Raw genomic sequence first — 15541 nt, forward strand, 5'->3', positions numbered from 1 at the left:
CTCCCCAGTCCCCAGAAAGAAACTTTCCATGGACTGGAGACCCATATCTCAATAATATAGCAATGGATAACAAAACCATGTAGCCCATCTGCCGATATTATGACATGCAGTCCCTGGACTCTGGACCCATGTCTCGATAATGTGTCAAATGGTGGCCGTGTCCATCAGGCATCAGCTGATACCGCACCCATACACCTGACATAATAACGCCTAGTCGTCAAGTCATGATATTGTCTTAGTGTTAATTGTCATTTTTGTCTTGGAATCCTGGATGCAACATGAACCAAGAGACGGGAATATTTAATTTCAGTACTAGTTAAAGTTAAGCAACAGGGTATGACTTGTGAGCGAGCGCATATGCGCTTGGTTTTCTGATTCTTGGGGCCAAATTCATTATTTGTTTCAGGATGTCAAGAAATGAACCCTGGATTTCCCTCATTGGTCTCATTTGAATGATTCAATCTCATTGTCTAAAAGGAAACCCGAAAGAGAAAATTCTTAATGGAGTAGAAATCCACGTAGGCTGACTCTACACAAAACTAAAGAGGGTGTTCACCAATGTGTATGGTTTTACATTTTCGAAACCAACATGATATGATTCCATATTTTGCACGCCACCCAACAGCTCTATTGGGTTTAGGGAATCAACCATTCAACCCTCAATGGTCCGAGTCACCCCACCTGGCCTTTTTGTCTGTCTGTAGGTCAGTGTTGATTCTCCCGACTGATTGGCATGAATCCAGATCAACTGGACGTGTAATCACAGCCTTAGAGGCTCCATAAGATGCTAAATGATGCATAATGAGACGACCCAAACCCAACACTCGGGTCATAGTTGACTGTACAACACAACATTCAGCATATCAGAATATCAGATGGCTTTATATATACATTCTAACAATTTTTTTCTCAATGTAATTACCTCATACGGTGTTTTTTTTCCTCACTTCAAGTACTTCGAATTTAAATTCCTCGGTAATTTTCCTATCCCAAAATGGTGTTGGAATATGACCTCATTACAGGTTGCTATAGAGTATAGGTACCAGGTTTCAAATATACACCCCATTCCCCCATGACCAAAGTCCCTAAACTACTGTTGCAAAGGAAGTTTATTCCTACATTGGCTCTTGATTGATTTCTGGAACTTCACCAGCATTAATTGTAGCTCGGATGTCATTTTTCCCTAGTTGTCCTTTGCAGAATTGGGAGCACTCAGTGGGCACACTATGATGGCGTTTGGTTCTGTGGCTGTTCTACGTTTGTAAACTATATCTGTTAATACAAAAGAACCAATTATACGCATGCATTAGATACAGATTACTCATTGTAGTTCGGTAATATGATATCTTAATTTTGATTTTTGGAGGTATACTGGTATAAAGCTAAAAGGCTTCAATAAATGCAAAATGGAAATTAGGGGTCATTCCGATGTAATGCCATGGAATTTACGAAACAACAAAATCTTTCTGAACAAGCTTGAATAGGAGATTCTTTCCTTGGTGTTAATGAAGCATGTTTTCATAATATAATTCTCTAAGCAAAAAATTAAGATGGTTCTAATTTGTTAACACTCAGTCCTAGGAGTCTGTCCACCTTCCATTTCATACCAATTATGAATCTATCTAATCATAAAAGAACATCCAGCTGAATGTTGTCTTGATCTTGTTTGGAGCCCTTCATTTACAACTACAGCAACATCATGCAGAGGAGAGTAGGAGAAATGAGCAAAAAGCAATATCAAAATGCAAGAACTTTTCTTTCTTTGGAGTGTATTTAATTGTATTTTGCACCCAGAAGGGTAATAACAGGTATATGAGACAACTCCAAATGACATAATTACTGTCCTTGAGAATCTCCAGTGAAAGTAGGTTCAAAAGCATAGCACTTGAACCTGAGAAAATGTCATTGCTCTTATTGTACACCTCAAGTGAGGGGCCTCATACCCTGCAAGAAATGCATGCAATTTACAGGGTGAGGAAGGGTGATCCAAATCAAATTGTTCAAAACATCTGAAGTACTTACTCTTTTTCAGAATGCATGCATTTTAAACTGGTACTAGGTGTTGTTCCAAGATTTAAAAAAATTCAGATGAGATAATTAGGTTACCATAGGGTTTTATTGAGACCTTGTGTTCTTTAGTAGCAAGAATGTGTAGAAAGTCTCTGGCCCAAAGTTGTAAAAAGTGTTCATGGTGCGGTAGGTAATGGTTGGGATGCCGGTGTATCTCGGAAGGCTATTCATGGTATTCTTCCTCTTTTCTTGAACCTGATCAAGTATGATACTTGTACTGGCGATAAGGTTTTGTTTTGGGAGGATGTATGGGTTGGTAACCCTACCCTCGAGAACCTTTTTCATTCTTTGCATTCCCTCTCCTGTTTTAAAAATGAGCCAATTCAAAGGTTTGCATCTTTCTCTATTTCCTTCGGTCTTAACTAGAACTTGGGCTTTAGGGGAGATTTAAGAGATTTTGAGCTTGATCAAGTTGCCTTGCTCCTTAAAACTCTTTTTTTTTATATCTTTTGAAGGGCTACACAACGGGGGGTAGCCCATCCCCCAACCCCAAGTGCAAGTGGGATTCGATCTCAAGTCTCTGCTATGACCAACAGGAAACCTTACCAACCCGCTGGTTGGCACCTTGCCTTGCTCCTTAAAACTCTTGAACCTGTTTGTTTGGTTTGTCTAATTCCCTGATAGTCGCATTTGGTTGTCTAATTCCCTAGCTCCTTTCCCCATGCCTCTTTTTTCTAGCCTCTGTGCTCAACTCCTAATCCTCAGTTGTTTCATGGCAAGGAGATTTGATCCAAGCCTATCCCTCCAAAAGTGGGAGCTCTCTGTTGGGAAGTGTTTCTTGGAAAAATAAACACTTTGGATGTCTTGCAAAAAATAAAAAAAAAAAGACCTGGTCTTTGTATCTCTCCTAACTGGTGTACCCTCTACAAAGCAAATGAAGAAAGTTGTTACCATCTATTAATCTCTCGCCCTTTTATTGTAGGTCTCTAGGAAAAACGTTTTGATATTTTTGGGTGCAGGTGGACAAAACTAATGTAGATCTGCAGTCTCTTTGACCCCACAACTTTCAGGTGGCCAAAGAAAAGAGGTAGAGTCTTGTGGAGGTGTGCGAGAGCTGCTTTTGTGTGTTAGGAGAAAAGGAATGCCAGAATTTTCAATGATAAGGAGAGAGATGAGACTAGTTTGTGGGAAAGTATTTTAAATAGGGCCATAAGTTGGGCAAAGTCATTGGACTTGTTTTTATTTCTCCTTTGATGACATATGGAGGAATTGGGAGCAAATTGCCAAAAGTTTTGCTGTTAGAATTAAGCCTTTGGTGGAGTGGAAGCCTCCTGAAGAAGGTGTTATTAAATTAAATTTCGATGGCAGCAGCCTAGGTAACCCAGGGCTGTCCAAAATCAGGGGTTTTCAGAAAATGCTGGGGGCCAGACCATAGCTTCATATTTTGGTCCTATTGGTGTGGAAGATTCAGTTAATGCAGAAGTCTAAGCCGTTCTAAAAGGAGCAGAGATTGCGAAGGAGCTGGCAGTGGAACACTTAATCATTGAAAGCAACTCTAAACTGGTTATTGGGTGGTTAAAAGAGCTGGAGATTGCATATTGATCCTATAGAGGGGCTTTGAGAAGGTTCAGATGGTTAACATCAAATATATTAGTCACACGGGAAAGAAGATCAGCAAATGGGTTGGCAGATTTTTTAGCCAAACAAGGGGTACATAGGAATCAACTTTTTGGGGCTTATTTGTAGCTTGTAAGCTTTATGTTATAGTTTAGAGGCTGCACCTAGCGCCTCTTTGTGGGGATTTTGTAATATGTATCTTTTGTGTTTTTTATTAATAAAATTACTATTATCTATAAAAAATATGTGTAGTATCTTAACTTTTGGATTGAACTGCTGGTCCCAAGCTCACATCTAGGCTTGTCAATGATACCCGAAAATCTGTGGCCCGGTTCAAATTCGATCCGATTATTTTGGATTGAGATGATGTGTTTATGTGATTGGATTAGATTTGGATTTTGCAATCTGCATCTAATTAATAATTAGATCGGATTCGGGTCTGGCTCCATCCGATCCGATTAAAATCTGAATCCAATTATATTATAACATTTATTTATTTTAATATATAAATTTTATATAATTATATTTAACATTATAAAAAAATATTTTTATATATTATATCATATATGAATTTATATATATATATATAATAAATTCAGTATGTTATATTTACATTAATTTATTATATATAAAAGTTGAAAAGTAATTAACATTCTAATGTTTTTATATTTAAAAAAAAAATTAAATCAGAGTCAGATTAAATCTGAATTTCATCCTAGTCCATTAGGATTTGAATTTGAATCTGAGATCTTCAAATCCGATCGGATTTCAGATCAGATTTGGTTGCAAGTTGTCAATAATCAGATTGGATTCAGACGATTTCACATCTATGATACCCAGATACAGATACCAACGTGGACAAGGATACAAGAAACGGGGATAGGAATCCATTTCCTAAATCCTGATATCATGCATTATGTCTAGCATATGAAGTTAAGCATCACTTCTAAATACTTATATCTTGCTAAATTTAACTAAGTTTCTAACATGTGTAGATGTTTTTATGGTATAATTTGTTAAAACATACCACCTTACACATTTTAGAAGCATTAATTTTAGAGTTCATCTAGAAGTATCTATGCAGTATCCAGTATCATATCTGATAAGTATCAGATACACTAGCATAGTTTTCAAGGCACTAAGGCGAGGCTAGGTGGCAGGGGGCCACCTTGTTGCCTAGTTGCCTAGGTGATGGATTTTAGCTGTAAAGACTGATTTATGTCGCTTGGGAGCACCCTTTTGTGCTGTATCTTATGTACATTATTCTTTCTTTATTTTCCTGTAAAGTCACAGCTGTCCTTTACAGTTGTCCTTTTCATATTTGTGTTATTTTATTCTTTATTGTAAGAGGACACAGCTGTCCTTTCCATATTTGTGTACACTACTCTTCTATATAAGAAAACTAGCGGGGACCCATGCGATGCACAGGAAAATCTCTAGGATTTAATAATTTTATTTACTATTAATTAATATTAAATTAATAATTAAAATTTGTTGTTAATTAACTAAAAGTATTCAAAGTTATTGTTAATATCTAAAATTTTTATAATTGTATTTTCATTTAATGTTGATTTACAGAAAATAATTATTGTTAATTTAATATGAACAAATATTTTTTAATAAATTTAGTTTTATTAATAATTTATAGTAATTTTAATAATTGTTATTATTTTTATTATTTTTAAATGAAATTTTGATTAACTTTAAATAAATAAAAATAATTACAAAAGCTAACATTTTTATTAATTTCACTAATAATTAATAATTATATAGGAATGACAATGGGGTAGGTTCAGGGCGGGACACCCCATCCCTATCCCTGCCCCAAAGTCAAGACACTCTACCCCATCCCTGCCCGCCCTATCCCTAGTGTCAAGTGAGTTCAAGGCAAGGCAACCACTCCTCAATGTCGGGCGAGTTTAGGGGCAAGGCACCCCACTCCTCATCAAGGATGGGGAATCCTCGAATTTCCCCATCCCATCCCCAATATTGGGCGGGTTCAAGTAGAGGTGTAAATCGGATCGTGCTGGGCCAAGCCTTGGGCTAGGCTAGGCCAGGCCGCGGACCGAGCCAAGCTATGAGAGGTCCATTTTTAAAAAAATTGAAAAAGATGTTTAATTTTTTATTTCATATGATTTTTGATGTATACAATTGTTTATATATACAATTAGACTTATTCATGGGCCAAGTAGCCCGACGGCCCCACCCAACCTGACCCATTATTTTTCAGGCTTGGACAAAATTTTAAGCTCGTGGGCTCGAGCTTGGGCTTTCTCAAATAAGCCTGGCATGTTATATAAAAAGTACTTATGCTTCTTAAATTATTAATAAATATCAATTTACTATTAGGAAATATAAATTAGTTTATTAATTTATTAAATTATTACTAAATTAATATAATATTAATTTATAAAAGTATATACTGAAAATAAGACATTTTGTGTACAGATTGGCCTTTGGGCTCGGGCTCGAGCTTCGGGCTTTATATAAGGGCTAGGCTTGGGCTCAAGATCTAGGCCCGATGGTCAGGTTGGGCTCGGGCTCGAGCTTGCACATTTTCTGTTGATAAAGAGGCCCGTGTTAATTATAAAACTATGATTTTTTACAAATTAAAATGTTTATTTAATTCTAGTCTAGTATAAAAAATATATATAACATTTCTATATATATTAATATAAAATTTGTTATTTAAATATTATATAATAATATTTACCATATATGCATATAACTTCCAAGTTGAGCTTATTAGGGGTTGTTTAGCTTGGGCCCTATCCACTAAAGCCATCATTGGACTCCAAAAGTTAGATACCCAATTAGACTTCGGATCTAATTATCCCTATTGAGCTTATTAGGGGTCTAGCGTATTAGGGGTTACCCAAGTTGAGCTTATTAGGGGTCTAGCATATAAAGTTATACCACTCCTCAATGTCGGGCGAGTTTAGGGGCATGGCACCCCCACTCCTCATCAAGGATGGGGAATCCTCGCATTTCCTGCCCCGTCCCAAGTATTGGGCAGGTTCAAGTAGAGATGTAAATCAGGTTCAATTAATTTAATTTTTTAAATTATTTTTAGTATTTTAATTAAGCTTTAGATTTTTAGAATTTTTGGATTTTTAATTAATTTTTGGTGTTTTTTCATTATTATTCAGTAATTTTTGCATATGAATATTTTTCAATAATTTTCAGTATTTTCATCATTTATTTTTGCATATTAGTCACTACAAAAGTAATTTGCATTTACTTTCAATAAAAATAAATTAAATAACTAAATAAATACCATAGGTAATAAAAAATATAGCTAATTTTCAATTTTTTTGAATAATTTCTGGCTTGGGTATTTTTTAATAATTTTTGGTATTTTTTAATATTAAAATACTATGAATTGTACTTTTTAATTATTTTCAGTAAATACCCTTATTAATATAAAATATTGTTAATTTTCAATATTTTTAATTATTTTTAGTATTTTATTTATGTTTAGGTTTTTCAGAATTTTTTGGATTTTTAATTAATTGTTGGTATTTTAAAACTATCAATTAATATTTTTTATTAGCGTTTATTAAGGAAAAACAAGTGAAATTCTTAAACTCTTGGTTGAATTTCATTATACCTTTCCACACACAAATCCCATAAGAAGTTCTAACCTCCCTTGATTCCCATCCAAACTTAACCACCCCACATTTCCTCACCAGCACTCTCCTCCACAACGAGTGACTCTCCTTCTCCAGCCCAAACATCCACACCACTTCCTGAGAAAAGCTTTATTAAAAAATCTCAGTCTTCTAATCCCCAAACCCCCTCCTCTTTTGGTCCGCATACTTTATCCCATTTGACCAAATGGAATTTCTTGGGACCCCCTCTCACTCCTTCCCATAGAAAATCCTTTTGAAGTTTATCCACCCTCTTGGCAATTTCAGCTGGGACCTTCAGTAGAGACATAATATGTTGGCAATCTAGACAGTACACTTCTAGTGAGAGTAATTCTCCCTCTCAACGACAGATATCTTGCTTTCCACCTATCCAATCTTTTTATCTATCCTCTCAATAATTGGTTTCCAGATAATAGAAGAGGACTTTGCCCCCACCAGGAAGCCCAAATAATAAATTTAACACTTCCATCACTAAGACAGAGAAGAGGAGAAATTGGGTCACCTTGTCTTAAATCCCTCTGAACTTTTTTTGGTAGAAACCAGGATGAGCTACACAATCCGGGGGATAGCTCGACCCCACATATCATCCCTACAAATACACGCTAAAACACAGGGGAGATTAGAATTACAAAAAGAAAGAGAGGAGTCTGGAGCAGATAGAGCCTCACGAGCCACCCAATCTGCTGCTTGGTTTGCTTCACGATAAGTATGATGATACTTCATCGTACCCGTCAGCATCTCTCTAGTCTTCCAGCATTCTTCCATGATAATCTTGAATCTCCATGGCACGTTGGCCTTCCTCTTAAGGCAGGAAATGACAAGGAGAGAGTCCCCCTCTATAGTAACTGGACGATCCCTATAGTTTAAAGCAATGTTATGGGCTTCCCATGCCGCCCACACCTCTGCCAAGTTTATGGACACTTCCGGCAAAATATGCTTTACCCTCTAAAACTTTTTTGGATGCCTCTCTTGCCACACAGGCAATAGCACAAGATCCATCAGCACTTCGAAATGCATCAAAATTTATTTTGACCCCGTCAATTTTTTGGGAATTTCCAGATAATATACTTGTGATTCATTCTTCTTTCAGGATTCTCAACTAACTTGAGACATTTTTGGAGGTCATTAAAATCATTAAGAGCAAATTCTAAAATTTGGGATGGGGTAAAGTTTTTATGTTGAAAATTTTTTCATTTCTGTTTTTTCATATAGACCAAAGAATTAGAGCATTCATTTCCTTTGTTTGAGTTGATTCTCTTTTAATTCGTCCAATCTTTCCTACTATGTTCTGATATTCAAATCATTATCAGTAGGCCCAACTAACAAGCTGTTTGTTCCCATCCAAACTTGTTTTGCAGAATTGCAATTTTTAAATATATGATTTATATCCTAATCTTCTCCACTAAAACAACAAGCTCCATCTATTCGAAATCCTCATCCACTATCAATTTTTCTAAGGGAGCCTGTAATTTAGCAGAAAAAATAAAAATGTTTTAATTTTGGGAGGAATATTAAGTCTCATATTTTTAAACTGAGAGTTGTTTTCAATGCTTACCCCATTAATTAGGCACACCTCATTATAGGCTGATTTGGTAGTGAAGGAGCCCTTTGGATGCAACCGCCAAATCATCCAATCACAGGACTGCACAGAAGGAATCAGGATAGGTTTAATTTTATGTCATGTGTTGTGGGGAACTAAAGCTCTAATATTTTCCTCATTCCACACTTTCCTACTATGGTCAATTACATCATACACTCTGAACTTTAAAAAAGTCCAAGGAAACCCCATTTAAGAGAATTACGAAGGAAACTGAAGATACACATACATGCATCCATCTTTCCCCGAAACCAATTAGCCTCTAAATCTCCTTAAAAATCCCACTCCACATGATCATAAGCCTCCTCGATTCCAATCTTACATCCCAGCCCTGCCCTCCCACTTCTCGATTCCAATCTCCTAGGAATCCTCTTTAGGTGGAGACTAGTAGGATGGAAGAGAATTCTTCCTCTCCTCTTTTTGTGCCATTTTCTACCTCTAGTCTTCCATCTTCTTCTCCTAACCCCCCTAGTTTTAGCTATCCAGGTGAATCTAGTGAGATTCCAGTTGACTCTACTACTTTTCCAGAGGGAGTTAAGAACCTTCTACAAGAAGAGAAAGAGGGAACCTCCAACTTGTGACAGCAACCAACCAGACTTCGAACAATCTATTCCAAGTTGCTCTTCATAAACCTCTCCGTTCTTGCATTACTCAACACCCCATTGCTAAATATGTTTCTTATTCTTGTTGGATATTATGCTCACAACACTTATATGTTGATGGTATGGTAATCACAAGGAATGATCCATAAGATACAAAAAGACTAAATAAGTTCTTGGTAAATCAGTTTATGCATGCTCCCAAGATTCCCCATTTGAAGGCTGTTGAGGGGATCCTTGGATATTTGAAGACTTGTCCAGAGAAAGGAATCTTATTCAAGAAGAACGATAAAGTTGAGGAAGAATTTTTTATTGATGCTGACTAGGTAGGGTCTATTGGAGATAGAAAGTCTACATTGGGATATTGTACATTTGTTGGGGGGAATTTGATCACTTAGAGGAGTAAAAAGCAAAATATGGTTGCTGGATCAAGCGTAGAAGCTAAATAAAGAGTCATGGTACATGGTGTTGCAGAATTATTGTGGCTCAGGACCCTTCTGGGTGAGTTAGGAGTGAAGCTTGATTCTCCTCTCAAGATAAACTATGACATAAGGTTGCAATTAATATTGCTAATGACCCGGTACAACAAGATAGAACTAAACACATTGAGATTGACAGTCATATTGTAAGAGAGAGGATCATCTTCCGTGAGCTGTGTATTCCCTTCACACCCTCAGAGATACAGCTAGCTGATGTTATAACAATAGGTCTCCCTTCTATAAAGTTCCACAGTTTACTTGGCAAGCTGGGCATGATGGATATCTATGCTCAGCTTGAGAGGGAGTGTTGTAATGGGTAATTAAGTTGTGGGCCTGTTTTCTCTTTATGTTATTGGTTATGTTGATGTATTGGGCCTGAATTAGTTCTTTTTATTTTGTGCTTATGTGTGCCTTCACTAATCAGGGGACACCTGTCTTTTCATGTATCATTGCCTTTCTAATATAAAGGATACATTAGGGCTGGCCAAGAACACAAATGCTGCCCATCCATCTTCTTCTTTCTTCTCTGTTATCTCTCTCTTTTGCTCTAATCACCTTTGCAGGTCAGTAAACACTTAGCATCATGAGGTCATCATAATCTAAAGATATTTGCAGGATTTCTAGATAAGGTATTGTTTGACAGAAACTACTTTATTTTTATTATTTTTTTACAGAAACCACGTACATCTCAATTTTGGGCTCCATAGTTACTTGCAAAGAACAGACTTTTTTTTCTTAAAAACTGGAATAGATAGTATTAATAATCAACTCAGTTTGAAGCCTAATAATGGCTGTTAAGCTTTTTCCAGAAATTGCAAGGTCTTTGGCAGAATCAGATACCCCCTGATTCTAACTGATTGTTAAAGACTCCTACAGAGTATAATCCTTAAGATTTCTGTGATTTATTACACTACATCTCAATTCCCATCATAACTACCTTTCATATGATGGAAAACAAATAGCAATCAGGCTTTGATGCTGCAATATCAACTGTGATAACAAGATGATCTAGAATCTTGTGAGCAATGTGCTGAATTTGAAATGTTAAGATGCTATCTTCCCCAATCTTTACTTGATTATTAATTGTGTGATTCTCATTTAGTATGACAGAAAAACTTGTATGCATATAATGTGTTAGTAGGCTGTTGGACAGTTACAATTACTTGTTTTTTCTTCTTTTTTTTTCTTATTATTCTGATTCTAGGATATGCCGCCAGGGGCATACTTGTAATTTCAGATTCTTTTATGAAGTTAATATAAATAGAAAACTGGCAGCAGCCAGTAGATACTTCTCTCTCTCTCTCTCTCTCTCTCTCTCTCTCTCTCCCAATCCCCACGAATCACCACATGGTATCAGAGCTGGTTCTCTGGGTTGAAAAAGACCTACGATCCCTCCTGCCCTATTCTTAAAAGTGTTTGAACATGGCTGTTTCTGCAGAAACCCTAGCGGCTGTTTCTGCAGAAACCCTAGCAGTTTCTGGCGGCAGTTTTTTTGGGAAACCCTAGCAGTTTCTGGCGGCAGCTTTTGTGATTTCTTTTTCCTGGCCATAATAGCAAGAAAACCCTAGTCGGAGAAGGGTGATGCTGGTGCAGACTCCTCTGTTCGATGCTGTGAAGTAAGTTCAGATTAGCACTTCTTCATTTTTTGGTTATTGGAATTGCTAACAGTATTGTCTAACATTTCAGGTTGGTACAGAGATTTCCTTCAGACTTCCGATAGCATCCTCATCTTCCTTTGAGAGTATGTTCCGTGAGATTGAAAGTTGTATGAGAAGACCAGCCAATATCTCTGAAACAAGTTCTAGTGATGAAGTGCGTTGTCTAGGCATTGAGAGTTATGGTATCTCAGTCACAACTTTGGAGGAGGTCTTCCTGAGAGTTGCTGGATGTGACATTGACAAAATTGAGCATATTGAGCAGAATACGGGTACAAGTGCTGAACAGGTGTGTTTTTTGTTTCAGTTTCTCTCAGCTTTCTTTGGCCAATGGTGCGTAGGGCTCATGCCTTGATTATATAGTTATTTGTTTGGACGTTGGATGGTTAGAGTGTGTGAACTACAGTCAGACTGATTGTAATGTCTGTATTGGTGGTGCTGAACCGATTACCGAACTGGTTTATTGTTCTGTTTGGACGTTGTATTGACTGAACCCCTTGTTCTCAGCAGTATTCCCTGTGTTTTCAGCAATATTTAATGTTCTTTTGCTCACATTCTAGGAGTAAACCCTGAGTTGCACACATTCTGATTGTGGCGGCTGTGTTGTTGTGTGGTATTTGGACTGGTTTTCAGTAGTATTCAATGGCAAGTCATGAATTAATTTCATCGGGGGCTACACCAACCCGCAGCACAGCGGGTATGGGAGGTGAAAACATGGTTTTTCCCATGCTGATTACCCCTTTAAACGGTCTGAACTACCTGGAGTGGGCTAAGAGTGTAAAACTCTATGTAACGACAAGGGGTAAAGCTGGTTACATAAATGGAAGGGTGAAAGAACCCAAGGGTGAGACGGCTGAACATGATAGGTGGGACCAAGAAAACAGTATGGTGATGTCTTGGCTCCTCGCAGCCATGGAACCTGATGTGAAAAAGAATTTTATGTGGGCAGACACCGCCAGTGAGATCAGCGAACAAGGCAGAACTACCTATTCTGAGCAAAGGCATTACGCCAAGGTTTACCAGTTGCAAGCTGAATCCTCAACATGTAAACAGGGAAATTGTATCTTGTCCTCATACTACTCAGCCCTTACCTCCATATGGAAGGAATTGGACCATTATCGAGCCATAGAGTGGAAGCACGATGATGATGCTAAGGCCTACAGGAAGCTGGTCTCTCAGCAACGGGTGTTTGCTTTCTTGTTGGGACTGAACCCTGCAAAGAGTTGCCTACGGTTTACGAGGTATACTCCCTTGTCCAATCTGAAGAAAGCAGGCGGAATGTGATGGTTACAGCTGAGGGGGAGCAACAAGTTGCCTTGGCTGCAATAAATAGGAGCTCCACAGGAAAGAAAAGTGACCCTAAGAAGGCGGATGATAAAGATAAGTTATTCTACTGTAAGCGTTCATGACATACACGTGACACTTGTTGGGACATCCATGGGAAACCCAAGTGGGCAGCAAAGAACCAAGAACAGGGTAAAGGTCATTTGAAGAAAATGAGCATAGCACATGTGGCAACTCAAGACACTCAAGTTGCCGGTAGTACCCGGGACCACCCTAATAAGTTTGACCCCAATGAGGATATAATGATTTCATTCAGAGAGCACCTAGAATCTTATGGTAGGGCCTTGCGGCAAATGGACAGCTCAGTCACTGGTACTTCCTCTACTTCATTTGCATCTACTTCAGGTAATATGGCTTCTGCATTCCATGTCACTCCCACAGATTCCCCTTGGATCATTGACTCAAGGGCCTCCAACCACATGACCGGTAAGCCTAACTTATTCCAGTCTTATAGCCTTTTGTCAGGAAAGGATAGAGTGAGACTTGCAGATGGTTCTTTTTCTTCCATTGCAGGCCAAGGATCAATATCCCTTCCCCATGGCCTTAACCTGAACTGTGTATTGCATGTCCCTCAGCTTCCCATAAACTTGCTTTCAATTAGTAGCATTACAAGCTCCTTGAATTGTAGTGTGACTTTTTTTGCTGACTCATGTGTTTTTCAGGATCTAACTTCTGAGAGGACGATTGGTAGAGGAAGCCTAGTGGATGGTCTCTACATTCTCGGCAACAAAGTTGTTCTCTCGGTGTCATCCTCAGAGTCGCATAGTCAGTCAAATAAGAGTCAAATTTTCTTGTGGCATAGTCGTTTAGGTCATGTTTCTTTCGAAATAATAAAATGTTTGTTTCCAGTTTTATATAAGTCATGTTCAGCGTCAGAGTTCATGTGTCAAACGTGTCAGTTGAGCAAACAATGTAGAGCAACTTTTCACTCAAGCAATAAAAGATCAAATGTTCCTTTTCATGTTGTGTATTCTGATGTATGGGGGCCTACCAGTGTAATCTCTGAGGGCGGATATAAGTACTTTTTTACATTGATCGATGATTACTCTCGCTATACATGGGTAATTCCTATGCGTAGCAGAGACGAGGTTCCGAAGACAGTGAAAAACTTCCAGAGGATGGTGTTTACGCAGTTCCATGTTGAAATACAGATCTTTCAATCTGATAATGCGAAGGAATACTTCCATGGGGAGCTCAATGAGTTCTTCGCCTCCCATGGCTCTATTCATAGGAGCTTATGCGCCAGAACACCACAACAAAATGGTGTTGCAGAAAGGAAAAACAAACACCTTATTGAAGTAGCCCGCGGGATGATGTTACACATTAATGTCCCAAAAAGGTTTTGGGTGGATGCTATACTTGCAGCTGCGTATGTCATCAACCGCATGCCCTCCAAAGTATTGAACTACATGGCCCCTCATCAGTTATTGTACCCTCAGTCTCCTTTATTTTCCATCCCCATGAGAGTCTTTGGTTGTTGGACCTTTGTCCATGATTTGTCTCCATCCTGAGGTAAGTTAGACCCTCGGTCCATTCCTTGTGTCTTTCTGGGGTACCCCTCCTCTCAAAAAGGGTATCGGTGCTTTGACCCAGTTAGTCATAAATTCTTTGTGTCTATGGACGTGTCCTTCTTTGAGTCCGAGCCATTCTTCCCTCCTCCTCAGGGGGAGAATCGTAGTGTGGAAGAGGAGAAGCAGGTTCAAGTATCTCTTCCTTCTATTCCGGACCTTACTCCCTTCCATGTCTTCCAAAGTACACGTCGGAGAGATTAGCGGTGTGATAGAAATGTGGAGCAACCAAACACTGAGCAACTGACATCATCAGACTCCCAAGAGGTAAGTCCACCCCCTAACCCTACTCCTACTGTGGATGACCTTGACATCCCTATTGCCCAACGAAAGGGAGTCAGGTCCTGCACTACCAAACACCCCATTACCCACTTTGTCTCCTATGACCACATTTCTCCCTTGTACCGAGCCTTCCTATCGCTAGTTGATTGCATCCCTGTTCCCAAAAATGTTGCAAAAGCCTTAAAATGCCCTGAATGGGTAGATGCCATGAAGGAGGAGATTAATGCCCTCCACAAAAATCAGACTTGGGTATTGGTGGATCCTCCAAAGGGGAAAGACCCCGTGGGGTGCAAATGGGTGTTCACAGTTAAGCACAAGGCAGATGGGACAGTTGAAAGGTACAAAGCAAGACTAGTAGCCAAAGGGTACACACAAGTATATGGGGTTGACTATGATGAGACTTTTGCCCCGGTGGCTAAGATGAACTCGATTAGGGTTCTCCTATCCTAAGCTGCTAATTTTGACTGGAAATTGCATCAACTGGACATAAAGAATGCTTTCCTGAATGGTGACTTAGAAGGAGGTATACATGGTTCAACCTCCTGGATTTTGTGCCAAGGGGAGTGAAAATAAGGTGTGCAAGCTACGGAAGTCTCTCTATGGCTTAAAACAGTCTCCCAGAGCCTGGTTCAATAAGTTTCACATGGCAGTTCAAGAGATGGGATTCAAACAATGTCAGTCTGATCATACACTCTTTGTGAAGAGATGTCAGGAGCAGGTTGCTGTATTGATAGTGTATG

General features: G+C 38.6%; 1 protein-coding gene across 5 annotated transcripts in view; it reads right to left on the bottom strand.

Annotated features, from left to right (window-relative positions):
• Positions 1 to 884: 884 nt before the first annotated feature.
• The window catches only part of LOC104593895 (Class I peptide chain release factor), a 43305-nt gene continuing 28648 nt past the window's right edge, over positions 885 to 15541 (bottom strand). For 3 of the 5 annotated variants that reach the window (XR_016076735.1, XM_088889000.1, XM_088888999.1), the window contains exon 6: positions 1506 to 1944. Coding sequence is in view for 2 of the 5 variants with exons in the window: in XM_010253967.3 (XP_010252269.1) it covers positions 1924 to 1944 (21 nt within the window). In the remaining 3 variants the exon portion in view is untranslated. Of the gene's footprint in view, positions 1273 to 1505; positions 1945 to 15541 lie in introns of those variants that run through there. The other 2 variants (XM_010253969.3, XM_010253967.3) reach the window with 2 other exon arrangements.

The sequence above is a fragment of the Nelumbo nucifera genome, chromosome 5 (genome assembly GCF_055504915.1).
Source record: "Nelumbo nucifera cultivar China Antique chromosome 5, China Antique-T2T, whole genome shotgun sequence".
NCBI classification, from domain to species: domain Eukaryota; kingdom Viridiplantae; phylum Streptophyta; class Magnoliopsida; order Proteales; family Nelumbonaceae; genus Nelumbo; species Nelumbo nucifera.